The 27512-nt window shown below is 34.3% G+C and overlaps 3 protein-coding genes across 10 annotated transcripts; 1 reads left to right on the plus strand and 2 right to left on the minus strand.

Annotated features, from left to right (window-relative positions):
• The first annotated feature begins 521 nt into the window (after nucleotides 1-521).
• Nucleotides 522-1532, plus strand: LOC147398902 (uncharacterized). Its single transcript, XM_086448246.1, has one exon. It carries the CDS (start codon nucleotides 712-714, stop codon nucleotides 1237-1239), a length of 528 nt encoding a protein of 175 aa, XP_086304372.1. The 5' UTR covers nucleotides 522-711; the 3' UTR covers nucleotides 1240-1532.
• A 9838-nt stretch (nucleotides 1533-11370) lies between these two features.
• Nucleotides 11371-13383, minus strand: LOC147398903 (RING-H2 finger protein ATL46-like). Of its 2 annotated transcripts, none has more exons than XM_086448260.1 (2): nucleotides 13228-13383; nucleotides 11371-12420 (listed from the first exon to the last, which is right to left on the minus strand). In XM_086448260.1, the coding sequence occupies exons 1-2, from the start codon at nucleotides 13266-13268 to the stop codon at nucleotides 11565-11567; spliced, it is 897 nt and encodes a 298-aa protein (XP_086304386.1). In that variant the 5' UTR covers nucleotides 13269-13383; the 3' UTR covers nucleotides 11371-11564. The 2 variants fall into 2 exon arrangements, with proteins under 2 accessions (XP_086304386.1, XP_086304387.1); XM_086448261.1 differs by having other exon boundaries at nucleotides 13232-13362.
• A 2868-nt stretch (nucleotides 13384-16251) lies between these two features.
• Nucleotides 16252-24115, minus strand: LOC147398904 (ubiquitin-conjugating enzyme E2-23 kDa-like). 7 transcript variants are annotated; one of them, XM_086448264.1, is made up of 8 exons: nucleotides 23957-24115; nucleotides 21381-21506; nucleotides 21187-21265; nucleotides 20781-20860; nucleotides 17698-17812; nucleotides 17377-17429; nucleotides 16754-16882; nucleotides 16252-16642 (listed from the first exon to the last, which is right to left on the minus strand). In XM_086448264.1, the coding sequence occupies exons 3-8, from the start codon at nucleotides 21228-21230 to the stop codon at nucleotides 16509-16511; spliced, it is 555 nt and encodes a 184-aa protein (XP_086304390.1). In that variant the 5' UTR covers nucleotides 21231-21265; nucleotides 21381-21506; nucleotides 23957-24115; the 3' UTR covers nucleotides 16252-16508. The 7 variants fall into 7 exon arrangements, with proteins under 7 accessions (XP_086304390.1, XP_086304392.1, XP_086304394.1 ...); XM_086448266.1 differs by having other exon boundaries at nucleotides 21187-21268; XM_086448268.1 differs by having other exon boundaries at nucleotides 21376-21506.
• Between the last annotated feature and the right edge of the window lie 3397 nt (nucleotides 24116-27512).

Raw genomic sequence — 27512 nt, forward strand, 5'->3', positions numbered from 1 at the left:
GAATTGTTTTGGGAGTATTCAATTTTAACTTTGACCATACGAAATCCATTTAGTCGAATAGTCTAAAATAAATCATAATAAATTTTATTTTATAAGAGTTTTGTTCGATTTTGTAAAAGCCTTGAATTGAAAATCAAATTAGATTGATCAGTTCTACATTTTCTTAACCTAGAATTGAGCCAAAACCATTCCAAACCAATCCAAATTTGTTGGTTTGCTTCTTGGTTTGAACCATACTTACTATCATGAACTTCATTTAAAGGTAAATAGGTGGGCTCCAAAGCCGAAACCAAAATTTCTCTAATAAAAAATTATAACGTTATCTAACTACTGTAGCACAGGATCTTCGACCGTTATATAATTAATAATAATTTAATAAATTTAAAAAAAAAAAAAAAAAAAGTATCGAAATTACAGGAGAGAAACAGGTGCCTGTCCGAATAAATTTAGCGGTTTTCAGTGCTACGAGCCGTTAGACGCTCCACACCTCTGACAACTGGAAACTGGCAATTACCGGTACCCCTTCCAAGTCCTCGAATCTTTCCGTTATAAAAAACTCTTTACTTCTAATTTTTCTCTAACAAATATAGAAATTAGGGTTAGGGTTTGCAGGATATTCTCCTGCTAACCTCATAACCCATCTCTCTCTATCTCTCTCTTCTTTCTTGTCTGTGATCTTGAATCATAGATCGAAGATTTTCTTACTCGTTAATGGCGGAGATGGCAATAGAGCGAGAGAATCCAGAATTCTCACATAAAGAAGGAGGAGGAGGAGGAGGAGGAGAATCAGGTGATGAAATGGCGGATATGGTGTTTGCGAAGAGAGGTTGTTGTTTCTGGATTCCGTGTTTCAGGACTGATCAATCGAATACCGTTGGATCGGTTTGGTGGGAGAGAATTCGAACGGCTGAGAACGAAGATAGATGGTGGACCAAAGGATGGAAGGTTGTGATCAAACTTAGAGAGTGGTCAGAGATCATCGCTGGACCGAAGTGGAAGACATTTTTAAGGCGATTCAACAAGAACAGTAGAAGTGGTGGTGGTGGTGCTGGGGTAAAGGTTGGGAAATTCCAATACGATCCCTTGAGTTACGCTTTGAATTTCGATGAAGGTCAGGGGAAAAATGGTGATTCTGACGATAATTTTGGATTCCGCGATTTCTCGTCTAGGTACGCGGCGATTCCGATTTCTACAAAGTCTTCAATGGATCTTGGCAAGGATGGGCCGACCTTTATTTGAATATTGGGAGATTAAGAAATTAGAGCCGTTGGATTAATATGTGCTGATGCAAAGTGGACTCGTTTCTTGGTGGGAAAGATCATTAAGAAATGGTGGTGGGGTTGGTTTACTTTGTCTGGATTGGCAGAGGATGATTCGGAAATTCAATTTTATTTTTCATTTATTTTATATTGTTCTTTTAAAAAAAAAAAATATATTTTTATGATAGAATTTTTATCTTTTTAGTGTATAAATAATCAGAAAATGTTGGGTCTTCTACAATTTTAATTTTAAATTATTTTTTGTGTTTGTTTTTTGTTTTTTTTTTGTGTGTGTGTGTGTATAAATGATCAGAAAAAGTGGGTGCATGAGAATAAATTAATTGTACATCTCTACCAACTATTTGTGCACACCATCAAGAGTGGCCCCCTCCATGTATTGATCATTGATTGTTTTCATGTATGAGACTTGATTTTGTGTTAGAAAGTGATGTGGATGGTCAGGATTGTTTGATCAGGATTTTGTGTTGAATGAATAATCTCAAATATAGGAATCCACAACAAAAATCTTTTATATATATGAGAACAGTTCAGAGGCCCTAAAGAGAGCCAAACATTTTTCAAAATAAGAGGCTAGAAGTTTTGGAATGCGCTGATTTTTTTAGGATGATTTCTATGGTGAAGAGATCATCCCCACCAAAAATAAGCTCATTCCAAAACTTCTAATAGTTAACAAATTGAAGAATTGCTCACCGTCCACTTTTTGTAAACCACTTTTGATAGGGTTAGAAGTTTCGGAATGAGCTGATTTTTGGTGAGGATCATCCTTACATCAAGGAGATTATTCTTACCAAAAATAAGCTCATTCCAAAACTTTCTAACCCATACATTGAAAAAAATGTTTGGAACAATGTTTGTTTATCTTTAGGGCCTCCAAATGCCACTTATATGTGTATATATATATATATAGGGGGTGGTTCATGGGTCATATGTAAAAACAATGGTTTTTCAAAATATGGGTTAGAGGTTTTGGATTGAGCTTATTTTTTGCGAGGATGGTCACTATGATGAGAAGATCATCCTCACAAAAAATCAGTTCAATCTAAAATTTCTAAATCCATCAAAAGTTATTTACAAATTATTGGCAAAAATTGGCAAATAATCGACTTTCAGATTGGACTAATTTTATTTTCGGATGATCTTCCCATCATAAAGATCATCCTCACAAAAAGTTAGCTCAATCTGAAACTTCTAACCCATATTTTGAAAATTTATTTATGTTATATTTTTTTTACATATGTTTTTTCATATGTCCCTTGATCCGTTCCTATATATATATATATATATATCAGTTCATTTGAAAACTTCTAAGCTTGGTTTACAAGTCGAAGATTTGTTGACCATCCAACTTGTAAACCAGGCTTAGTAGTTTTGGAATGGGCTGATTTTTGGTGAGGGTGATCTTCTCATCATAGAGATCATCCTCACAAAAAATCAGCCTATTCTGAAATTTCTAACCCATACATTTAAAAAATGTTTGGCACAATGTTTGACTCTCTTTAGGGCCTCCGAATGCCACCTTATATAGACTGCCATAGCTACTAGCAATTGAATGGTTTACATTTCATTAATTGGTAGATTATAATCATCTAATTTGGTGACATTTCAGACTATATGGGCTCTAGGCCTTGTAATGGGGCTAATGTAATGATAGTCAATCTTAGCCATGTGGTGGGTCCAACGATCCACGGCTTGATTTGATGGGAGAGAGGGATTATACCCATGAAATTAAGATCTCAATTGCTATGGTCCAACCAATGAACAATTGAGATGGAAAGAGAAATAAAAGTTTCATAATATCAAAGTAGATCAATTTTCCTATTAAATAATCAACTAGTGTTGGTTGTATTGGTTAGGGAGAGGTCTTGGATTCAATCCTCCTAGTTGGCCACTCACGAGGATTTATCCGGACTTATTCTTGGTATGTGCGGATTGTAAGTGTATTGCATGTACTTGGGGATTTGGGCCAGATATGGTGCTCTAAGAGGCTAGTCCCACAAGTCAAGCACTCAAGCCTAGGAGTTTGGACATCTGTTATAAAAATAATAATTTATTTCAGTGACAATATTGAAACTTGATCAAATTCATATAGAGGGGGTAGTAGATACATATTTTTAACCCTTGAGTAAGAATGAAACGTAATGCAACACTCTTCTTTTATAAGGGCTTCGAGCCATAGTCACAAAGTTGGAGTACGGGTTTAAAACGACAAGGAAAAAATGTAGAAAACGAAAAAAAAAAAAAAATCGGAAAAAACGATGAAAAAAAAGAATAAAAATTATGAAATATATATAATAATAATAATAATAATAATAATAATAATAATACATAAGAACATTATTTTAATTTATTTATATTTCCAATATGACATGTTCTCAAATATAATTATGCATGTTATGATGCCAAAAAAAAGTTTACTCATCAAAATATCTTTTGTTCAAAATAATACACAATTAAAAAAATGAAAATTTATAAAATCAAGATATTATCATCAAAATCACATATTTTTACATTTATGAATCACAAATTCTAACATGTATCAAATCCCACATTAAAAAAAAGAAAGTATTTAGTTTAGTTTGTTTGTTTGTTTTTTTTTATAAATGTGAAAAAACGGGAAAAAGTGAAAAAATTTGTAAAAAAATCATTAATCAGAGGTACAAGACGTATTTTTATTAAAAAAAAAACTTTTTTTTTATTTTGTTACGATGTTTGAGATTTGTAATTTAGCATAAATAGGAGGACATTAAAAAAATAAGCCTTTACTATCGTCAAGATTTCATTTTCACAAAGCATTGTCTGTAAATAATTTTTTTTCTTTTAATTTGATTGAGATATGCACATATGATGAATACTTCTGTTTTTATGGGCCAGATCCTCTTGTATTTTTTTTATTCTAGTAGATAATAGAATAAAGACAAGGAAAATGATAAATTTGAGAGTAGTTTGTTTGTCCAAACCACATAGTCAAATCGAAATAGCATAACCAACTGTGTAACGTGATCCACCAATCATACATGTATGATCACATAATTAAACATGTCTATGAATCTTAGTACACCTGACACTTTTGTACTTCTGAATATTTTTACCTCACATGGGACGCATGTCCTAGCTAGAACAAGGACAATTAAGAAAAAAGAAATCTTATTTAACTTTATTTTCAAAAAATCCAACTTTGTTTTAATCCTTTTAAATCCTTGAGTAAAAATTATTTACCCTTAATCTTTATTAGCCAAAGATTATCTCTCTTTCAACCTTCAACAATAATGGTATGGGGTTTTGGGGATGTTGAAAACTAGGGATGATATTTTTTGTTGGGTGCCAAGGGACGACACATGGTACATAGGGATTCGAGTTTGGTGTGGAGATCTAAGAGTAAGTTTGGTGGCTCGATCACAAATCAACCATGGATTCGAATCTCGGTTGAATACAATTAAAGATTAGATCAAAAGTGATTAAAATTCTAATGAGAAAAAAATCCCAAAAGATGAGAAATGTATGAAGATCAGATATTGACTAGATACATTCGTAAATCACTAATGAAGATCTACTTTCTAAATTGGATAAGGGTCAAATTGATAACAAAATCTAAATGTATCTTATAATTTCACTTCTGTAAATAAATGGGCAAAGGTACAAAAAGGTATGGGTTCCCCATTTCTAAATTTTAAAGTATTTTTGTACTAAGATTCTAATTTGGACAATGAAGAAGTGTTGTTGCAAGTACACTTAGGGATACGGGGAGAGGAGATTACAAGGCATCATCACAGATCTCAAGATAGTACAAGTTTTTTTCATCTACAATTTGGTGCCGTTTGTAGGATATCGAACATGAACTACAAAACACCACGTGGTACGATCGAGATTTCAATCATGGAATAAGGGGCTATCCCAAAGATTGGCTCTATGGATTTAGATTCTATATTAGTGTTTTCATGGGAGGGGTAATTTTTAAGTTTGTCAAGGGATGAATGATTGAGGGGAGATCAGATTTTTGATTGTTAGAGGAAGATCGGCAAAGCGATTTCAAGAATTAAGGATAATTGATAAGGTGAAGACGATTCTCTACATGAAAGAAGGTGTTCGAGCATTCAAGAAGGAGAAATATCATAAAGAAGGAACATTAAGATTTTGGATCGTGTGAAGTTAGGAGGAGAAACATCTTTGTTCCAAAAAGATTGAGAAAGAGTTAGATCCATTTTTAATCAAGCAAACATGAGATACTCTGAGTTCTTAATGACTAGAGGCATCTCTTCCTCTACAATCAAAATCAACAATGGAAGAGGTAGAAGGGTTTTTTGATGTTCGTTTCTTGAGGATTTAGAATCAAAATCACATCTATTCTTAAAAGAACGATCTGGATTTCTAGATTCTTTCGACTAAGAAATCTGCTCGTGCGTACGTGGTGGGGAAAGGAGTAGATCAAGTAAAATGGGGACTGATTTCCCCTTCACGTTGGGAGTTCCATGTGAGGTCCATCATCCTTGTATTGGATTTGCTACTTGGCATATATATCATTATTGATATATGTGTCAAGTTGTATAGGGTGACATGAGTTGTGCGTGGCTACTGCCATGACCATAAGTCAATGTGAGAGAGAGAGAGAGAGAGGAAGGTAGGAGGGCTGTTGTGCTGTGGGTATGCACGTTGTGGTAGAGTGCAAAATTAGAGGTGGTTGTTGTAAACAACATAACCACAAATGAATTGGATTGATAAGTATATTGAGAGATCCACATCATTAGGTGGTAGAGAGGAATCGGTGGTGCTGTAAATTGTGGTTAAAACAAACAACAAAGATAGAAAACGTGGCTGTCCTCTCTCTATTCCTATTTTGGTGAAAAAGAAATAACATGGTAAGAGGTTGTATATAATTACTACTCAGCTTGCATCCATGAGGTAACATCTTTTAACTTACTATGTAATCATTGGGCATATGGATTGATCCACGTCTGTTGCTCAAATTGTATAATAATAAAAATGTAAAAGGGTCAAAATGAGGTGTGAATCATGCTCATGAAAGATTGATGTGGATTGATTTAAACTTAATACACATATTACCCTTGTTTGGAACATGAGAAGGTTGGGTTGAGTTTGGTTTTGGCCTACACATCATGATTGATGTATGACCAACTTCCCCTCGATTGAAAAATTATAGGGTAAAGAATAAATAAGTTGTCAAAATAAATTGGGGGTTGTTGGATGTCTTAGGTGCACACCAATTTTATTTTCCAATGAGACCCCATACATGTAATAGGGTCATGATATAAAAGGTAAAGGGTTTGCATCAAATGTGATGTTGATGTTCGTTGGGACCCAATTAAGTTAGTAAAATGGTATAAATTGGGAGCTTAACCAAGTCCAACTTGATGAGTCACAAGACTCTGTTGAATTGAATTTATTACTTAAGATTTCAATTAAGTTGTGGACCTTGCTGAGCCAATTAAATTGTTTCAGGGCATAATGATGCCGAGTCAAATTTCTATTAAGGGTTGGCTTGACAAATAAGGTTGGGGACTAATTTTGTGTCTAACTCGATCGAGCCAAAAAACTCGATTGAGTTAAATGGATTAACTCATAAAAAAAAAGGGACTCAATGAAACTGATTGATAATTTGGAAAGTCAATTGAGCAAAGGATTTCAAATTATTGATTGATAACTCGACCAAATCAAGGAATTTGATCAAGACATGGGATTCAATTTATCAAGAGCTCGACAAATCAATAACAATAGATTGAGAATACATTTTTTTTTTTTTGTGCAATTGTTATTATTTCTATTACTCAAAGAGATGTAGGTTGCAAAGGAACTTAGTGGTACACTTGACTCATATGGGAAGTCTGGTTCATATCCTAAGTCAGTCGTATGAGTTCACTTAGTGCAATTCGACTCATTTGGAAGTTTGATCCACATCCTAAGTTGGTCGTATGGGGCCACTTAGTGCAACCTGGCTCGTTTAGAAGTCCGGTCCACATCCTAAGTCAGTCGTGCGAGACCACTTAGTGCCACACCCGACACATATGGAGATTTAGTCCACATCCTAAGTTAGTTGTGCAGGACTACTTAACGCAAAGCCTGACCGTGGGGGGTCGGTTGACAACGAAAGCCTTGGCCCATTATGGGAGTCGAGCCCAACCGTGTAAGGTTGGTTTAACGAAAGCCTTGACTCATCATTGGAGTCAAGCTCAATCGTAAGGGGTCTATTTACAGTGAAAGTCTTAGCTCGTAAGGGTAGCCATGCCTGACCGTAAGGAGGTCGGCACACAACAAAAGTCTTGGCGTGTAAAGGGAACTAAGCCCGATTGTTGGGGGTCAGTCATTCGCTAATTAAAACTCAATTCATGAAGGGGCCAAGCCCGACCAATGAGGGTTGGGCTAACTTGTCCTTGTTTTTAATAATAACTGCTTTATAAGGGAGTCAAGTCCAACGATTTGGGGTAGATTTAATTGATTTTTGTTCCAAACCTGACCATTGGGGATTATATATATTAGAGTAGGAGTTTTGGATCACAATGGCACCAAGCTCGATTGATAAACGGAAAATGACAAAAAATTGGGGAAATAGACAATGTATTTATAAAAGAGAAATACCTTGAGGCATGTGACAAAACTAACGGTTCAAATAAATCGAGATAATTATAGTCGTCACATTTTTGAAGGTAAAACAGTTGGATGACGCATGTCATGGACATTGATTAAACAAATCTTAGACCTCGAAAAAAGAATTTGTAAGGTGCATGGCCATGTGTCACATGGTATCGTTAATTTATTCTCGAACACTTGGATTAAAATTCCAAACCCCCAAGAGGGGGTATTGTGGATGATATTTTTCGCTGGATACCAATGGACGACATGTGGCACCTAGGGATTTGAATTTGGTGTGGAGATACAATGGTAAGTTCGGTGGTTCAGTCACAAACCAATTATGGGTTCAGATCTCGGTTGGATAGAATTAAAGATTAGATCAAAAGTGATTAAAATTCTGGTGAAGAAAAAATCCCAAAAAGATGAGGAATGTATAAGGATCGGATATTGACTAGATACATTTGTAAATCACCAATGAAGATTTACCTTCTAAATTGGATAAGGGTCAAATCGATAATAAAAATTTAAAAGGATCCTAAGGTTTCACCTCTATAAATAGATGAGTAGAGGTACAAAAAGGTATGGGTTATCTGCCTTTTAAATTTTAAACTATTTTTGTACTAAGATTCTGACTTGGGCGTCATATAGGTATTGTTACAAGCACACCCAAGAGCACAAGGAAATGAGATCGCGAGGCATCGTCACAGATCTCAAGGTAGTACAAGTTTTTGCATCTACAAAAATCATGGATTTTAGAGAATAAAAATCACTCCAAAAGATTGAAGTTGAAGATAATGGATTTTGTGGGAAAATAAAAAAATAGAGATCTTTCAGAGACTAAGATGATTCACTCGAGTCATCTTGGCATCATTCATGAACATGACGGATGGACAATGCATCTTACTTGTACAAAATCTAGTAAGACAAATGAGATTTTGAAAATCTCGGTCAAATCAGTAAAACTCGTTTGAGCCAACTGAGATTTTATATATTTTAATTAAAATAATTAATTTTCTAAAAAAATTAAATATTTATTATTTAAATAAAATATGATTTAATGATTAAACATCTTTTAATCTACCTTATCTTATAATAAAATTTATAATTATTTTATATGAATAAATAATTGTAAAACAAGTTAAATGGTTTGTTTCATCCATGACGAGTTGACTCATCAAAGACAACTCGGTCTTGTCCATGAACAAGACGAGACGTCAAAACAAGTTTTGAAACCATGGTTTGAGAGCAACTCAATTTGACAGACTAATTTTTTTTTCTTAGACAATGTGGCATAATGTTATTTGGAGAGGTACAAGTTGGATTTAGATATATCTCTTGAGATTGACTTTAAGAATTTTTTCATAAACATGCATCATATTTACATTTGAATATTAAATAATGATTAAGTAATTAAAATATGCATAATGGTGAGAAGAACTTGGTTTCTAGTCACCTTCCTTCATATTTTTATATTTTAATTTTTCTATGATTTACAATCAAATCATAGCTACTATTTACACATAGAATCAAATTGATGTTTTAGATTTAACTCCATAAAACATATGGCTGATCTTATATCATTTAAATTTACTTCTATTTAATAATTTTTTTTTTCAATTTTATCCATCTTTATAGATGATAGAACAAAGATAAAAATAAAATAACAATAGATTTTACCATATAATTGGGTAACATCTGAATGTGAAAAAGGATAATTTTGAGGTATCCATCGAGGTTTTCTTGAAAATTAACGATTCCCCAATCTTTTCAATCTAATGTTACAATTTGCAAGATTAATGAGAATGACCAAAAAATTCTTCCTCTAATTTCTCCAAAAACTCCTCGTTTATTTTTTCAAAGTCTTCTACTTCTAAGTTAAATTTTTTTTAACCTCTTGTAAAAACCCCTTGATTCTATATTGAAAACCTATCTTCCTCAATCAGAGGTAAAAAAATTTTTACCTCTTCACATCATTTTCAACCAATTGCAAAAAATCATTGATTTTTTTCCCCCAAAAATCCATTTTCTTTTAACTACCTACTTTGTTATTGAGGCTTAAAGGTTGAAAAAGATAGGATGCTGAGGTCGAAGACAACGGAATTGAAAAAAAAAAGAGTTTATCCTAGAGGTCAATAGTTTGGAAAATGATTTAAACTCTCCAAGTTTAGGTAAATATTCGAGATATTTCATTTGTTTTGAATAGGGAACATCTTCTTATCTTTGCTTTCTCTGAGAGACTAATAGAAAATGACCTAAATACCCTCATATAAGATATATATCTATATATATATATTTTAAATATTCAAACTCGTATATAATCCCACACATTCAACCTCTAACCAAAAACCCATTGACGATTATCTTCAACATCTAGGATAAATTTTTTTTTTCAACCTCTTTGAATCATTAAACCGTTTTCAACATTTTGCCAAAACTCTTGAATTTTCTACTTAAAAATCCATCATTTTGAGGTTTAAAGGTATAGAAACTTGATGTTGAAGATAATCACAAAAAGTTTTATCGACGGTTAAAAATAATGGATTTTTTTTATTTGTTTCAAAAAAATATAATACTTCTTTTGTAAAGAGGTTGAAGATTGGGGCAATTAGATCATTTTCCATTGTTTTTACAATCTAGAATTCTTGTCTTCACTTAACCACCAAATAGAAATTATGGTTAAGTTTAGTGCAAAATATCTTGGATTCCCTTTCCCTCGCACTGTCGCACATATCTTTCTGTTTCACTCACTCTCACGCACGCCAACACGCACCACCAATACATCACATTGAAAGGGACCAAATTATCTCTTAAATTTGACTTATGGTAATGGTTGCTGACTTGTGGGATTGGGTATCATGTAATCCACTCCACCCACCACCGACTCATCATTAAAATTAGATGAAAAGTGAGAGAAGTTTAGAAGAAAACAAAACATCCATTAATGAAATCAAGTGACAGTGCAAGGTTGATAGACCATCCATGTTGCTTAGCCCTACCACTACTATAACATAATAAATAAATAAAAAGGAAGAAAAAAAAAGAGAATATTTCAACTTGTAGCACCCCCATTACTACAATCCCAACACCACTTTTCAATGGGCACACTTATTTAAAAAGCAAAACTAGAAAGAAACACAAGAGTGTTATAAAGCACAAGAGATTGACTCCCATCTGAAATCCTCATACAAATATGATTTTTGTATGTGAATATGGTCACCCCTTATATAATTGGATTTATCATTTATCGCGCCAATCAATCGATCCAAATGCAATCAAATCTCTGGTTATTATGCTCATAGATTATGGGTCCACAAGAAAAGAAAAGAAAAAAGAGAACAAGTCATCGATTGGTTTAGGATCATCTGACTAATGGGTTATGATTGGATAGTGGAGATAATATAGAGATGTGGACCCAAGGAAACACAGATCAATATATAAATACCTTCTTTCTATAAGATTTACAGATCATTTCATCCCAAAGTAAGAAAAGCTTTAAAAAAAAACAAAGGAAAAAAGTATAATGTTTGGTATTCTCCCCACCCAAAGTCACAAACAACAAAGTATATTTGAAAAAAAGTATGAAAGTAGAAGCAAGAATTTCAGACATATTTGCATCCCAAAATTCAAAATAAGAAAGAAAGGAAAACACAAGAAACTATGATCAATGGGTTAAATGACAAGAAAATACAACACAAATTAACATCATAAACCCTGAGTTCTTGCAATCCTTGGCAAGCCCACATTAAGAGAAGAAGAAATACCCATATTGGTGTTTGAAGAACTTGGGCCTTTCTTAGACCAAAGCCAGATTTTTGAAATAGATAAGCTCTCACCTTTACTTGCACTACTCAACTTTTTTCCTTCTATATCCCCATCAATTAAGCAATTCCCATTGTGTCCTCCTACTCTTCTCCCTCTCACAAGCTTCAAATCACCATTACTATCTCTATCATATGATAAGGCCACTTGCAAGGTTGAGTCAGCAACCACATACTGAAATGAACCCATTGAGTAACATCTCCTTGCATCCAAATTGCTACTACTAGTCTCTGCTTCTCCTTTCTCTCCCTCTACACATGTTCCTCCATTGTTCACATTTCTAAACTTACCAAGTCTCACAGGGAAGACCTTCTTCTCACAAACAATCTCCTCCATTTCTACTTGTTTCTCACCAGAAGAAAACCCATTTTCACAATCACCTTGTACCCCATCTTCCTCCCTTGGATCATCAAAATCAAAAACTGGGTTTTCGATAGAAAGGTCAGGATTGAAAAGGGTTCCTCTACAAAGAGGGCATGTTGAGTTTGAGAGGAGCCATGTGTCTATACAACTTATGTGGAAGGCATGGCTGCAAATGGGAAGCAATCTCAGCTGATCTTCTTTTGAAAATTCACATAGACAAACAGCACAATCAAAGGGTTCCTTCAGACCCATTATCTCTTTGTAAAGGAAGACAGGGAGAGCATCTATGAAAGCTTGATCAAGACCTGAGTCATGAAGATGGAAGAGCTGTTGAAGCTGTCTTTGGAGAGCATCAGAACTAGACATTTCTGGGTATCTGTTAGATTGAGAGGTTGATGAGGAAGATGGTTTTTTTTTTAGGAATCTAACAAGCAAGTGGAGCAGACCAGAGATGAAAAAGATTACAGCTAAGATAACTATGATGAAAAGAACAGCTGGACTGATTCTAGTCCCAGATGATGATGATGGTGTTGAATCCTTCTGATAATTACTACTATAAGGAGATGAAGGTGGAGGAGAAAACAGAGAAATTGGAGGTGTGTAAGTAAAAAGGCGATCTTTTTTCTCGATTTGTGATTGAATCCAAGACATTTTGGGAGAGAGGGTAGGTTCAGAAAAGAAAAAAAAAATATTGATCACAAGTTTCTAAGATCAAACACAAACTTGTCCATGGGTAGCCTAAACACAAACTCATTCAAACCCAAATCAGATTTTGAGGTGATCAAGCCACAAAGACCATCTTTTTCTTGCATTAAGAAACCCACTACATATGAAGACATGAGTAAGCTCAAAAACTCTTGTTTGCTCTCAACTTTCTGAAATCAAACACTAACTGGTTCACCAAAAAAAAAATCACCTTTTTTCCTGCTTTGAGATCAAACGCAACTCATTTTTTGAAACAAATAAGCTAAAAAGACCATTTTTTCTTACATTGAGAGGAAACCCAATTCATTTCAGCAGATAGGGTGTACAAAAACTACTTTTCCTCAAATTTGGTAGAAAATTAGTAGCTGTAGAGAAGGTGGTTTTGTGTAAAATACCATCTTTTTTTCTTGCTTTGACATGAAACCAAATTCAATTTATTGTGCAAGAAAATTCAGGAGATGTTAAGGTTGCAGCTTACCCACCACAGTAGAGAGAAAATCCTCCATTAATGGATCCCATTTAGTTTGTTCGGAAGCTCCTGTCGTTAACAGTGTTGCAGCAGAAACCCTAAGAAGACAGATTTTTCCTCGAGAGGAGTTTTAATTTTGTTTTATAATGCAAGCGGGGAAGGATACTTCCAAAGTGCTAGGCAAGGGGAGCCAAAAAGTACAACCGAGTACACTTTGGTCATTTTAAACTTGATAAGGGTACTTCAGTCATTTCCAATATACTTAGAAGTATCCTAACTCCTAAGAATAGACAGCGCACCCTTGTGACATTTTTATTTTAGAAGTCACCTTAGATTTTATTTATTATTGGTTTGACCCATTTTGTTGATCTTACACTCTCTATTACACAAACAAATTGTTTGTAGAAACTTCGATGGATGGATAAAAGATTTGGGGCATTATTTTCAATGGAGTCCACAACATGATTTTTTATTTTTGGTTTTTTGGATTTTGTTAACTTGTGCCCTAAGGGTAGACGTGCCATGCAATAAATACACTTTGGAAATTGGGACAAGAGGGCATTTCAGTAAAAAATAATAATTTTTTAAAGGGTATTTTCCATATAAAATTTCAAAGTGTATTCATTGCACTTTAACATGTGCCCTGGAGCATGTTAACAAGACCTCCCTCCCTCCCTCTTTTTTTATTTTTATTTTTGTTTTATTTTAATCTTTTGAAAATTTTCCAAAACACATTTCTTTTGAAAAATTACTATTTCTTGAGTGGTGCTGGAGTGACCTCAAGATTGTATCTCATATCGCACATCTTGACGTGAAATGTTATTAGAATCATAGATATTTTTTGACTTTTATCTTGATGAAAAGCATCTATGGTTCCTACATACTTTTCTGTCAGGATGTGTGATGTGAGATACAATCTTGAGGTCACTCTAGCATTATTCTATTTTTTCTTTAAATCGTTGGATGGTCCTTAGCTTCTTAACCTTTTTGCATACCTAAAATAATCTTATATAGATTGGTTGAACAGTTTGACAATTTGTTTTATATATGTACTTATCTTTTCACGGAGAATTGAATGTGTTTTCTTATTCCATTTTCATTTTTATTCCAATTTCGTAAAATAAAAAGTGTAATGATTTTTATACCAATCTTTTTCTTATTTATCCCGAGGCAAATGATCTACGGTTCTGTGATGGGGGTGTGTGTCAGAGAGGACACCATATTATCATGACTTAAATAAAAAATGACATGGATGGAGTTATTAAATTGTGATCCTAAGATATAATCATTGATGATAATAATATAATAAAATTCATCTTGTCTAAAGAATAAAATGTGGAGAAAATAATTCTTGATAAGATGAGGTAGAAATATGTTTGATATTCGATTTCTCTCTAAGTATTATTTCATTTGGTCGTTCAACGACGCTCAACAATATGAGGTTGGAATCTCATCCTGCTTTTATACGTTTACTCAACTTATGCTAGAACACATTTCCTCGTCTGAAATTAAACATAAAATGAAGATTTCATTTGGTCATATTTTCTTCTTAATACGAGTGTTTATGTTTTATGGTCATTTTTTCTATTTCTATTTTTTAATATAAGTGTTTCTATGGAATCATTTTTGTAAGAATCGTGATTCAAACATCAATTGTCTGGTGATAGAAGTGATTTTGGGGATTCAAGTTTTATATGCTCTAGGACATTTGGTGAAAATCAGTTCTACATTTTAAAATTTCTTAGTACACAATGTCCTTGAGCAAGAGAATGACTTAACCCTAGAAATATATCATGGGTATTTCAATAGTTAACTTAAAAATGTGATTCATTTATTCCAAAAATTCATGATTTTTGTTCCATCTAGATTCCCGTAAAATCCATAACAAACTTCAACTTCTAACCTTGGATTCTATTAGAATCCTCAAACAAGATTTTGGGACCCAAAAACACTTTTGATGTGTGGAAAGCTAAAGTCAACCAATCAAAAGAAGCACCAAAAACAACTGAAGCTGTCAACTTGGCAATGTGAATTGTAATACTACCACAAAACTAGAGATGGAAATTTCCTTTAATGGGCTTCAATGAAAAAAAAAAAGATGATACAAACTTCTAATCTTTATAAGATTACATTGTAACATTTCCAAATTTTCATCCCATATTCAAACAGTTTTTCTCCCTTTTTTCTTTTTATTGTGGTGTTGGGTGTGGGTACTACCTCCAAACAGGGTTTACCCATTACTTCCATTAGTGATCCTGCTTTTGGATAAATTTCTTCTCTCCCATGATTCCAGGTCTTTCTTTTGAAAGAAGGAACATGTGATTGTGTGAGTGCTTTTTATCTCAAATTCAAAGTGAAATACATGAGATCCATATCTTTATTTGTTGATTGGAACATAACAATAGATAAATTTGGCAAGCCGGGCACTGGACAAGCCGTTGATGGAGGTCATGTGTTTGAAACCCCATGAAGCTATGAATTTGCACGTAGGATTTTCTGAGAGGGCGGTGCGTGCGACCATGGGAATAGTTCCATCCAAAGGGTGGGGACACCCATGACATCTAAAAAACAAAATTAAGAAAGATAGCACAAAGTATACAAGGGATGATTCTCATTGATTACAATTGGCACATTGGTGAAAGTTTATATCTTGATTGCCCACAACCTTGTGTGTCCTCTTTATAAATCATCTCATTTTATTAATATAATTATGTGGCATCTGATGCCAGGCATCGATCGATTTAGATTTTTAAATGTGTAGTGCATGGTTTGTGTGTGAATGATATCGATTCTATCCACTTGGATCGGATACAAAATATCCCAATCACAACCTTTTTATTTATAATTGATTTTGATTAAGGGGATTCCAAATCAATAAAAATCTTCAAACAAAGGGAGTTGTTATGAATGTATGGTTTTATTTTAAAAACATTATTATTATTACAACTCTAAATACATGGTTTAACTAAATTATACATAAAAACCGAAAGAGCTTGGTTGCAACAGTAGGAGAGCCAGAAAAAATAATGAGACTTAAGAAAAATGGTAGGACACTTCATTTGATTTACTTGAAACATTTTTATATATTTTTTTCTTTTGTTTAATGTACTTTTGATCCCCCTTGCACCTGCACATAGTTGGATTCAGTACATGTGATGCATGCCATTCTCCACCTAATCCTACAGAATTTTACATGTTTTTGAATGTACGATCACACAAATCAAAAGATGGATCAGCAAACATGAAATTGAAAGGTTCAAAGTGAAGATAATAAGTGTCCCATTAATTCCTTATGGGTCTACATGTCCTGCAACATCATCGTCACTTGATGCTGTGCTGTGCCCATCGCTTATGTCCTCATCGCTACTCTCTTCGGTTGGAGTGTTGGCAATGTTGTCTTTCTTTGCGTATCGTTCACAGTACTCTGGTAATTAACAATGTTAGAGACAGTTGCTTTTGTCATTCTTGGAAAAAGAAACCTGTTTGTCAAATTTATTGGTTAAATAATAGAACAAATAAGTTCAAATGTTTCAACCTTTCACTTTTTGTTCGTATTGTTGCTTGTCTTTTAACATCAATGATGCCGCATCACCATTTAATGGGTCCGAAGGATTAGGGTAAATCAATAGCTGTGGAAGGAAAACTTCAAAGATATTCAGAAGATCTGCAGATCACGAAAGCTATAATAAGATGACGGAAAACTCCAAGTGAAAGGCGACGAATAAATCAACAAACATTTGCCCCATACCATAGATACACAGGCACATATAAGGATGGGATAGGATATTCTTACATGGTTTCGGCCTACAAGTTCTTCTACATGGTTTTGGGGGCTCACGTGATGATGAGTTTGAGGGATGATCTCATCTCCTAATCATGAATATCATCCTTACCAAAAATCAGCCCAATTTCTAACACTAATATGGTGGATTACAAGTTGAAACATTTTTTACCATCCTTTTCAAGGATAATTTTGGATCTATTCACCTCATCTAGCAGTCGGCCTCACACAGCCATGCATAAAATACGTGCAAACCAAATCATGTACATTTTCCATATATGTAAGCATTTCTACATGCATAATCATGAAAGTATGCCCTTGTGCAGATATAAACTCATTAATTCACCCATACAATGGTTTTAAAAAACAGGTTTTACCAAACATTGGGCTCCATTTTTGGTTGATAACATCCAAGCATACAGAACCAGACCTGCAATCAGCAATAAGATGAAGAAATGGTTAGCGTGAAAATGCTTGCAAGTATATCAGCAAAGCAAAATAATGAGTAAAAGGGAAGAAACATCACATTTTGCATAGACCTAACTATCAAACTTTCAAGAAAATAAGAGTTCAACACCTTCATGATCAATACTCCTACTGTTTATTCATGAAAATGACAAATTTATAAATAGAATGTAAAATCTTGAAAGACTGAAATAACCACCGAGATGATTGGGTATTTGTGTAAGTATGCTTACAGCTCATCAACGTTTGGGTGGAATATTTTGTTCAGAAATCCAATAGAAGGAGATTTGTAAGGATAAGCATCTGGTAGCTCCACATGTACTTTCCACACCCCACCTTCATAAAGACCTGTAAGCACCGGTCACACGGCATTAAGCAGATAGAAATTTAAGACAGTAAAACAATAAAAACCCACAAAGCCAAGAGGCCTCCAAAACAAATGGCAAGGAGGGAAATAGTAATTGAAATTCATCTAAGGAATGAAATAACTCTAGTAAATAAGATCATCAGTTGATCTAATTGTTTCCTAAAAGCCACAAAAAATTTGAGAAGTGATTCTGCAGCTTCTTCAAAAACATCAGCTATACTAATCTCCATAAATCTGAACTTGCAGTTTCCATAGTTATCCTAATCCAGAAGCACAGCTCTATAGGGGTATACACAGATCTCAAATGGTTGGCATGTGAAAGAGGGATAACACCCTATTAAATTGCAGAAGCTTTTGGAACAGATCATATACTTTCGTTAATATTGAACTGGGAAATTGTTTGGGAAAAAATATTTTTGTTAACCTGCACACTGTAAATTATACCAATGTAGTTATTTATGTCTCATCTATTCTGTGGTTATACACAAAAATCAATGGTACCCTTATTGATTGTTATTTCATTTGATTTTTATACCAACCCCAGTTCTCTACCTTCAAACGAATGCCCATAATAAATTAAAAATTTTGATTAAGTACAAATTTTTATTAGCAAAAAGCAACATCGGGCGAGGTGACAGACAATGCAACAACAAGTACAAGCTAGATCTACCCCAATTGAATAGAACAGACCCTTTCCCATCTACAAACAAAGTCATCAAAGAAAAGACCACCTTTAAACTCTTTGAAAATTTTACACCAAAAAAGCAGAAGACCAAGAATCAATAAGTAGGGTACAATAATGTACCCCAAGGGAAAAATAATCATTCAATGTGGACATTGACTAAGCGAAATTATATAAATCAACAAGTAGGGTACAATAATGTGCCCCAAGGGAAGGGCTTTCAGCTCCGACAGATAACAAGAAGTCTCTACTGTCCGATTTTCTTACACATGGTGGAAGCTGGGCTGCTGAGGTGACTGCCCAAATAGGAGACAATGTGTTTCACCACATCACCTTCTCTTCATATGGCATGTTCCAGCATAATAGGATTCCTCGTGTGGTAAAGAAAGAAAAGCTTCTTTTACCCTTCTTATCATATTGTGAGACATGGGGACCCTTTTTGAGCTGCCACCTACAAGATAAGACATTGGAGACTTTTCACTCCTGTCTGAGCAGAGATACAGTCTCCTTACCAGCCTAATAACACTTCTGAACTCCCCAATCAAGAGTAAAGATGAAATTTAGAAATTCTACCTGGTATTTTAAAATCAACCCAAAAAAATCCTAAACTTGAGTTATCTATCTAAAATCTATCTCCTAAATTTGAGTTATTTTTTAAGATCCATTTTCTCTGAGCCTGATCTCTTCAATGCAGTTGCTGCATAGCTCTCTGTCATATAAAATGATAACTCAACAGTCGAGCCCTTCTTTGGCAAATCATAGTGGGTAGGACAAGAAGCTAGAAACACACTCTTGCTGAATCAGCTCCTGAATGATGAGAAAACTGTCTCTCAAAGCACACTAACTAGGCTCTAATACGATACAGATGATTATGAAAAGAGAAGCTTGTAATGATGCTTTGAATTATTTCTGAGAGCAGACTAGAAAAGACTCTATAGTGACTATTTTTACCTAAACATCAAGACCAAAAGAGGCTTTTACTTAATATATCATCTAATATCCTAGAGAAGCAAGTAGTCAATTACTTAAAGATCTATTGCAGAAGCAGATTCTTGTAGCCAATATAGTGAGATAGGCCTCAATGGCTCAAATTCCACTTGGTAAAATAAACCTCCTCTTATGAAAATGGTTTACTATGGTTAGGGGTTGTTACAATTAAAAAATGCCAACTATATTCATCCAACCCAGCGTGCAGGGAGAAAATACATCTTCTGGACAACATGAAATGAAATGAAATAACAATAGCTTTCTTCAGACGGATCAAACAGCAGAATGTTTCTCAAAGTTTTGGGTAACGATAGGATATAAGTTACTCATCAGCAAACTTGAAGAGATTTTTTATACTATTATTGCGTTGTTGAAGTTTGTTATGATCAAGGTTGTTTCTATGGTAATACCAAAATATACCAAATGCCAAGAGAAAATGATTAGTCATAGAATTTGAACCAGCCTCAGGGGAGCTCAACAAAGAAAATCTCATTCAAGCCAAGAAGAACAGGGAACAGATGCCAAAATTGTGAAGCAGGGGTAACTCTGCCATTTGAATAGACCCAAAGTTGAGCCAAAACACTCTACACTACAGACAAACTTTCTCTTTGGATAAGATATCTAACAAATGTAGGGAGTTTCTAGATTGAGCTAAATAATCCATTAGTTCACATTAACTACTTGAATAAAATATGTAGGACTTGTATGCCTTCACATATCAGAACTAAAGAGACAAAAACAGTAGACATTATAATGAAAAGTACACTTCATCACTAACAAGTTGGAACAGTGCCAGGCCAATGAGTCAAGTGGCAATGTGTGCAACCAACACATGATGTGGCGTAGGTATTCAAAAAGTCAAAAGTCAGATGAAGATGCATCGATGATGAAAATGCTGTGGAAAATACTCATTGGAAAACTACCATGAGTAAATACACGAAAGCCAACACTTAGGTAGCAACTAACAACTTTAATGGAGTACATCTTGGATGTAGCAATTTCTGCCTAATACATTACATCCACATTCATAATAGGTGATGCAGATATTATCAGAGCATTCTTTCTTTTTATCTGGAAAAAAAAACCCTCGAAAATATTATCTTATGGGCATCAAGAACGAGAACAAATAGAAGTAAACGACTTTTTTAAGTAATGGTAAAAAAAAACTTATCTTTTAAAGAAATGAATAACAATTAATCGAGATTAGCATGTTCAAAGAAATGAAAACCTGGTTATACTCTAAAGAAGCAGTATTAAGAGGGAGAACAGAAACAACATACTGTCTTTTGGACCATGGAACTCGACATTGAATTCATTAATTCCATCATTGATTGGTTCCACAGCATAGTCACTCATCATCCTAAATAACACGAGCACAAGATGTAACTTAGTACATGGAAGTGTGAGAGTTTAATCTTGGCAACAAGAGACAAGAATAATTCCATAAGAAATTCAAAAAGATTGAACCGAAATGTGTGGACATGAACTGCAAACTAGTGCTCCAATGACCATGGGATCAGTCAGTTTGGTCAACAGTGGAACACAGCTCTATAGAAAATGTATTAAAACTCTAAATTAAGTAACATAAGCTACAACCAAAATTTCATCTACATAGAGCAGCAATGGCATCACCTACAGTGTAGGTTCCTCATAAAAGGAAATATGAGGATAATTATTAAAACTTACAACTTCATGACATCCATATCTCTCCTCTTGCTTGGAGAAGACATTTTTTCTCCTTGAATACTAAGGTTCAGTTCCCAACCTGCTACATGTCCACAAGACACATCAATTTTGATGCAACATTCTGTTCACATTAAGTTCAACAAATTTCATAATATAACATTACAAAAAATACATAAATAAATATGTGAACTAACACGTTCAGTTTCTGCAAAGATCCCTATAGATGAGGTGCAATGCTTCAAAGAAGGAAAGAAGTCAGCTTCAATTCACAAATCCCGTGTCTTTTAATTCCCAGAGCTAGGAAAAACAGGCATGCATCACTGCAAGGCCCAAAGTCTGTGGATCAAGATGACTCACTAGAAATCAATCATATAAGGCTTAACTAAAGCAACAAGGAAAGACTCCTTGCTAACGAATAGAATTACACACAACATAATCAGTCCAAACTTGGGAAACATCACATTCAAATAAACCAAAACCTGTCCTGACCCCAATCATTTAACTTCCTTCCCACCTCCACCATTTTATAAGGACATTGTTGTAACATTATTTCTTCTCACTGACAGTTGTAAGATGATTAAAATGCTTATGGAGCTTCCATATCATCAACATTGTAGCCTATCCAAACTATTTGGGGTTGCAACATCCAAATTCATATTTTGTTTTGGAAGGTTTAAGTGAAAAGCAAACATATTCTGTATCTCTAATCAATTCTATCAAGATTCATAACTTTTGTTAATGCACGTGTTTCCAGGTCTTTACACAACCTCAATCAACGTCTTTTTCAGCCTTACTCTCACCCCTTTAGAGACTTCAATATGAACGATACACTTGACCCACATCACCATGGGGTCTTCATTGTTAATGACCAAACGATCTCAATCCACTCCACCTTTAATTTACCAACTTTAGGAGCGACTCCTAGGTTATCCGACAGTAACAACCAAGGAGCTCCAAAACGTGACAACAATAAGAAAAAAGTGGGATTACTTGCAAGGAATGAGAATTGGTATGCATATGCAGGCAAGAGAAAAAAAGTCTGAGCAAATTTTGTCAAGTAAAGACCGCTCTGACTTGAAAAATCCCACAATTTCATCTTAACCAGTAAAATGTAGCATCTACTATACAATGAGCCTTTAAGAAATTTCAAAAACAAAAGGAAAAAAAAAAATGGATTAATAACTGTTAATGGCACAGATACGAAGAGGCTCTTCAAATGAAAATTCACATTCATTTGTACATCTTAATATCTTCTATTTCAAGGTCATGACATCTTGTATAGCAATGTAGAGATGTCAATTTAATCATTGATGTCCTTTGCTTTTATATTTGGCTTCTTCCCTCTTTCATTCTTTATATTTTTACTAATCTTCTTCTATTATTAATCATTTTCAATTGGAAATTAAATAAACTATCACATTCCCGACCTACGTGGTGGAAAGTGTCTTAAAGGGAGCAAAAAGGGGGGAAATCTGAACCACACCAAACTTTCACTTCCTTTTTCCGTGGGAAAAGAAGTTCGTTATCAGGGTCCATACATGTTTATTCTACACAGTACAGTATAGCACACAACCCAAAATTATCAATGTGCAATCAACAATCTAGTTCTTTTGCGATGATAAAAAAGATAAGCTAAGGTTAGAAAATTCTTATGATTCACTATCATGAGAGCTTTTGAAATGAGGCTATATACTTGAAATTTGAATTTGACAATATTATGCCTCCCCACCACCATATGTCATTGATAGATCCTTGGAACTATCTGCCTCCCAATGGTGAGGTAGGTCATGTGTAATGCTAAGAAACACTTCTAGTGGTATGTGGGAATCTTTAAGGCTACTGATCTATCTATCTACGTATATGGTAATGTTCACATGTACTGTCCTGCTTTATGTGAAACTTTCAGGACTCACTGGAATATGGGAATGTTTGATACTTGATATGAAATACAAATGTGTACAACGAAATGAGAACTAAGTTGCACATGGTATATGTACCATTCCCAAACTAGCAAAGCGCCGAACTTACTAATGAGGTCCATCTATCATCCCAAAGAGTGGGGAAGAATGGGTACGAAAAGCACTTCCAATCTAGTCCATGTGAGGGGTGGGTGCTCCTAATTACTATTACTAAGGTGTAAAATGTAATTTACTAAGTAAAATTTTTCCCTATTTTTCATAAATCATAAATGTAGAGGCTTTTCTTTGAGGTGAAATAACTAAAAAGGCTCAAACAACAAAGATTTTAGCAACCATATAAGATTATTTCTTTCTTGTTCTCATCTATGGGGATACCCAACCTCAAAATAATCTATCAACAATCAACCCCAAATTACTTTATAAAGAGTTGAATCCAAGGGATCAATCCTCACTAATCAAACAAATCTTATTCGAAACACATCAAACATCCAACGAGAACAAACAAACAAATAAGAACAATAGATGAGGTGAGCTTCCCAGTGTCAAATCATTCAACTATTACCATAAAAAGCAGAAAACTAGACCAAAATCGCAAAAAAAAATTGATCGAACCATATCAGCATTTCCATTAAATCCAACATTTTTTGTTCTAAATTATATGAATTTTTTTTTTTTTTTTTTTTTTAATATAGAAAATCAACAAACCAGATCAAACACAAGCTAGAGATCATTTAAGAAAGAAAAACCCAACTCGTCATCGGTCACAAAGAACTATAAATGAGATCAACCACACGGATCTAAGAATCACTAACAAAATCTAGAAAAATAGAGACCGAAATGGTGAGAGTTACCACTGAGAATTTGGAATCTTAAGATTTTGGAGAAATCCAAGATGGGATTGCTACTCGAATAATCGCTTATTTTTACCGATCGAAGAAACGCTCGAAAGAGAGAGAGGAAAGTTGGACCGAAAGATAAATATTGAAAGACGTCGAGTAGTCGACAAAGCGGAACCGAAGGTACATTACTTCGAGAGAAATTGACACCATTCAGACTCACTAACGTGGTGAAAAGTTAGATGACGTGGCATTCAAATTTGCTGTCGACGAGATGAAAAAGCAAAGAATGCGAAACACTAACTTAGTAAGATTAGTCTTACTAAGGTTCGTTTTGCTCAAATGGATATACTCGAGGAGCAATCCAACGCTACAAGCCTCTAAATTCAATCCAAGCTCAAGTTCAGATCCAAATAAAAAGAGAGAGCTACTATTGCCACACCAACTTTTATATAAATCCCCCAAAAATTACCCACCATTGGTGTAACGTTAGTAAAAGTTGGTGCAACAATAGCAACTCTCATAATAAAAAGGAATCTTGATAAAATGACTCGCCGGTGACATACTCAATTGACTCACTGACGTGGACAAGTCTGAAAATAGTAGATCTTTCCAACTTGGGAAACACATTTTTATGGGGAAGTGCAATAGTATATACTAAGGCGTACAGATCTACGGTTCCAAACTTGTCACGTTAGTGAGTCACGAGTCATTTTATCATGACTCAAGAAGAAAATCTGTTTACCAACATCACTTCCAAATTCTCTTGGAGAGAGTCGATCAAAGGGTGACAGATTGAATCGCAAAGAAGGGTGCAGACTTGGGGGTTAATCTAGCTTAATTTGATTGATTTGTTAAATATTCCTCACACTTTGTCTCTTATCCTCTTGAGGACTCATTTTGTAGTTTCTTGTGACTTTAGCCTCTTCAATAAAAAGGGTGGACCAAAAAAAGGGCTAGTTATGAGATTATTGTTAGTGATTCTAATGACATAAGGTTGTAGTTGAAGCCAATCTCAAGTGACATAGGGTAATGGTCCGAAGAAAGTGAGGCCTTCATCTTCAAGAATGGAATCAAATTAGCAAAAGAGCTCAGACTATGTACAACAGATATATTAAGATGGTGATACTTGAGTAATCGTCTTTGAAGACAAAAGAAAGATTGGTTGCATGGACTAACCACACTATGCTAAAGGAGATTAGCACGAATCTTCTTCCACTCTTTCAACAGATCTCATTGGCTAACCCCAAAGGGTTGGCCTAGTGGCAAGCCAGAGCCTTAATAAGCTCCTCAAGAAGGGTAGGTCAAGTGTTTGAAACCCCACGAAACAATGAATTCCTTGGGGCCACTCTCCATGGGTTCTATTGACCCTCGATTCAACCAATTGCACGTAGGATTTTCTGAGGGGGCGGTGCATGTGACCGTGGGATTAGTCTCACCCGAAGGGTGGGGAAACCCATGATAAGCCACAAAAAAAAAAGAGATCACATTGGCTGCCGATAGCTTAGCAAATTGCTCTTGGGGTTTTTGTTGTCATCGGTTTCCTTTTCTATTTAAAACATTGTAATGCTTGAATTCCTTACCCACAAAAAAATGGTGATGGTTAATGAAGTAGGGCTAAATCTTAATAATTGGATTCAGAAATGTTGTTTAAACCCATTAACACCTCTTACCTATAAACCTATTGGCCACAAATTTGGAGATTGATATCTTCGTTACGTTTTACAGTGTAACCTGGATTTTCTTGGTTCCAAACCAAAACCACAGTCATGCTTAATATGCAAGATGACCGATTATTAGTTCTGATCATAAAATAGTTGTGATAATCGTATGTCGAACTGCAATACTGCAGTGCGACACTATATCAACCAACTTGTATATTTCAGTTGGAGAAATGCATTATTTTTTTTTTCTTATTTCTTTGACACAATGTGCATAACTCTCAATGACACAATTAGGCCACAAAAGTGGATTGAAAAATTATTAAGGGTTGTCATAATTGATTAATTATCATCATAGTTAGCTGCTCGATTATTTGATTAACACCCACCAAGAAAACATGAATAATAATACTGATTGTGTTCTTAAAAATCGTGACCTGAGCTCGCATTTTAAATCTAAAGTTCTATATCTGCAAAAAGACTTCCACATCTGTATAACATTTTCAATGTGAATTGTTGAAATATGGAATAATACTAGCTTGTAGCTGAATTAAACCTCAATATTATGGATTAAGAGGATATATTAGGACAAGGATGAGATGTTTGACCAAGTCAAGTACAATAATCTGCAAGAGTACAAACAGTGAAACAAATTTGAGAAATGTTGGAAGCAAAAAATCTTCCACTACCATTCTCTTGTCATATAATGATGGGTCACATGGAAAAGATCTTTTTTGTCACAAAAAGATATCTGTAGCAAGTTGCCTCTCCCTAGAAGTTTAAAAAGAACAGTTTTTTCCATAATTTAGATCCCTTATTAATTGTGCAAATAATAGTGCCTCCTTTGACTAAAAAATATTGAACTATTGCCTCACTTGACCATTGACTTTAAAAAGTGTAGGACAACACCCATGCTTAGAAGGGAAAAACGGGGGAAATTACTAAAACAGCTATGTATTTTACCAAAATTACTGAACCAGCCATGTTTTTGTAATATTTGTGAAAGTTGTCATCAAATACCCAGTTTTGTATTTTTTTTTTTCCCAAAATGGTTATCCATGTAGGAATTATTTGATGATTTTACATTTATACACTTGAGGTGAATGTAGATTCGTAAGAAGAGTAAATAAGAATTGGAAATGTGATTTGCCATCAGACAACTATTTTCGTAAAAATGAAAAATTATGAAATCGGGTATATGGCCATTTTTATAACCATAGAAAAGAAAAAAAAAAAAAAATTGGCTGATTCGGTAATCTTTGCAAAACAATTTGATTATTTTTTGTAAAACACCCAAAAAAAAAAAAAATTCTTGGTCTTAGAAACAAAGCTCACATTGGTTGACATGCAATGCAACTTAGAGAGATCATGGCTTCAAGTGATCAAACTTATCTATAAACAAAAAATAGAAAATAAACATAAGATGGGGAAGAGAGACTAACTAGCTTCATGATTTCATATTTGGCTTGGTGAAAGTCAATGGTCAAGGAAGGCAAATCTATTTTATTCCTAAGAAGGCAAGACTAATTTTTTTAAAACCAGGGAAGTAGTAGAGACAAGCCTAAAACAGAAGAAAAAGGATTACAAAGAGTTATGCTTATAGAACATGTTGGACAGTTTATCCATAAATAGCATAAAATAGAAGTAAAACTATAAAAAAAAAAATAATAATAATAATAATAATAACAATAATAATATATGAATGGTAATATTGACACCATAATGTTGATCTAAGTGAAGGAAAGAAGTAGAATTACAAAACAATGAAGATATCTCTCCTAAAATGATGATTTTTAGAGAGAATTACAAAAGAAAACACACTGATCTTAAGAAAGTTCCATAATAAATAAATAAATAAAAATACAGAAATTAACCACCTCTTCACCATGTAAAAAGTAGTGGAAACAAAA

Source organism: Akebia trifoliata, chromosome 7, assembly GCF_017979445.1.
Source record: "Akebia trifoliata isolate Shusen 1 chromosome 7, ASM1797944v1, whole genome shotgun sequence".
NCBI classification, from domain to species: Eukaryota; Viridiplantae; Streptophyta; class Magnoliopsida; order Ranunculales; family Lardizabalaceae; genus Akebia; species Akebia trifoliata.

Bases quoted from the DNA above. Each gene is read 5' to 3' on its own strand.
- LOC147398902 (XM_086448246.1), top strand. From the start codon at position 712: ATGGCGGAGATGGCAATAGAGCGAGAGAATCCAGAATTCTCACATAAA.
- LOC147398903 (XM_086448260.1), bottom strand. From the start codon at position 13,268: ATGGGATCCATTAATGGAGGATTTTCTCTCTACTGTGGTGG. The intron at 12,421-13,227 runs GTAAGCTGCAAC...TCAATCTAACAG, and splicing joins TTTTCTCTCTACTGTGGTGG to ATACCCAGAAATGTCTAGTT.
- LOC147398904 (XM_086448264.1), bottom strand. From the start codon at position 21,230: ATGTCTTCTCCAAGCAAGAGGAGAGATATGGATGTCATGAAGTT. The intron at 16,883-17,376 runs GTAAAACCTGTT...CGTGATCTGCAG, and splicing joins AAAATGGAGCCCAATGTTTG to ATCTTCTGAATATCTTTGAA. The intron at 16,643-16,753 runs GTTGAAACATTT...GTTAATTACCAG, and splicing joins ATACGAACAAAAAGTGAAAG to AGTACTGTGAACGATACGCA.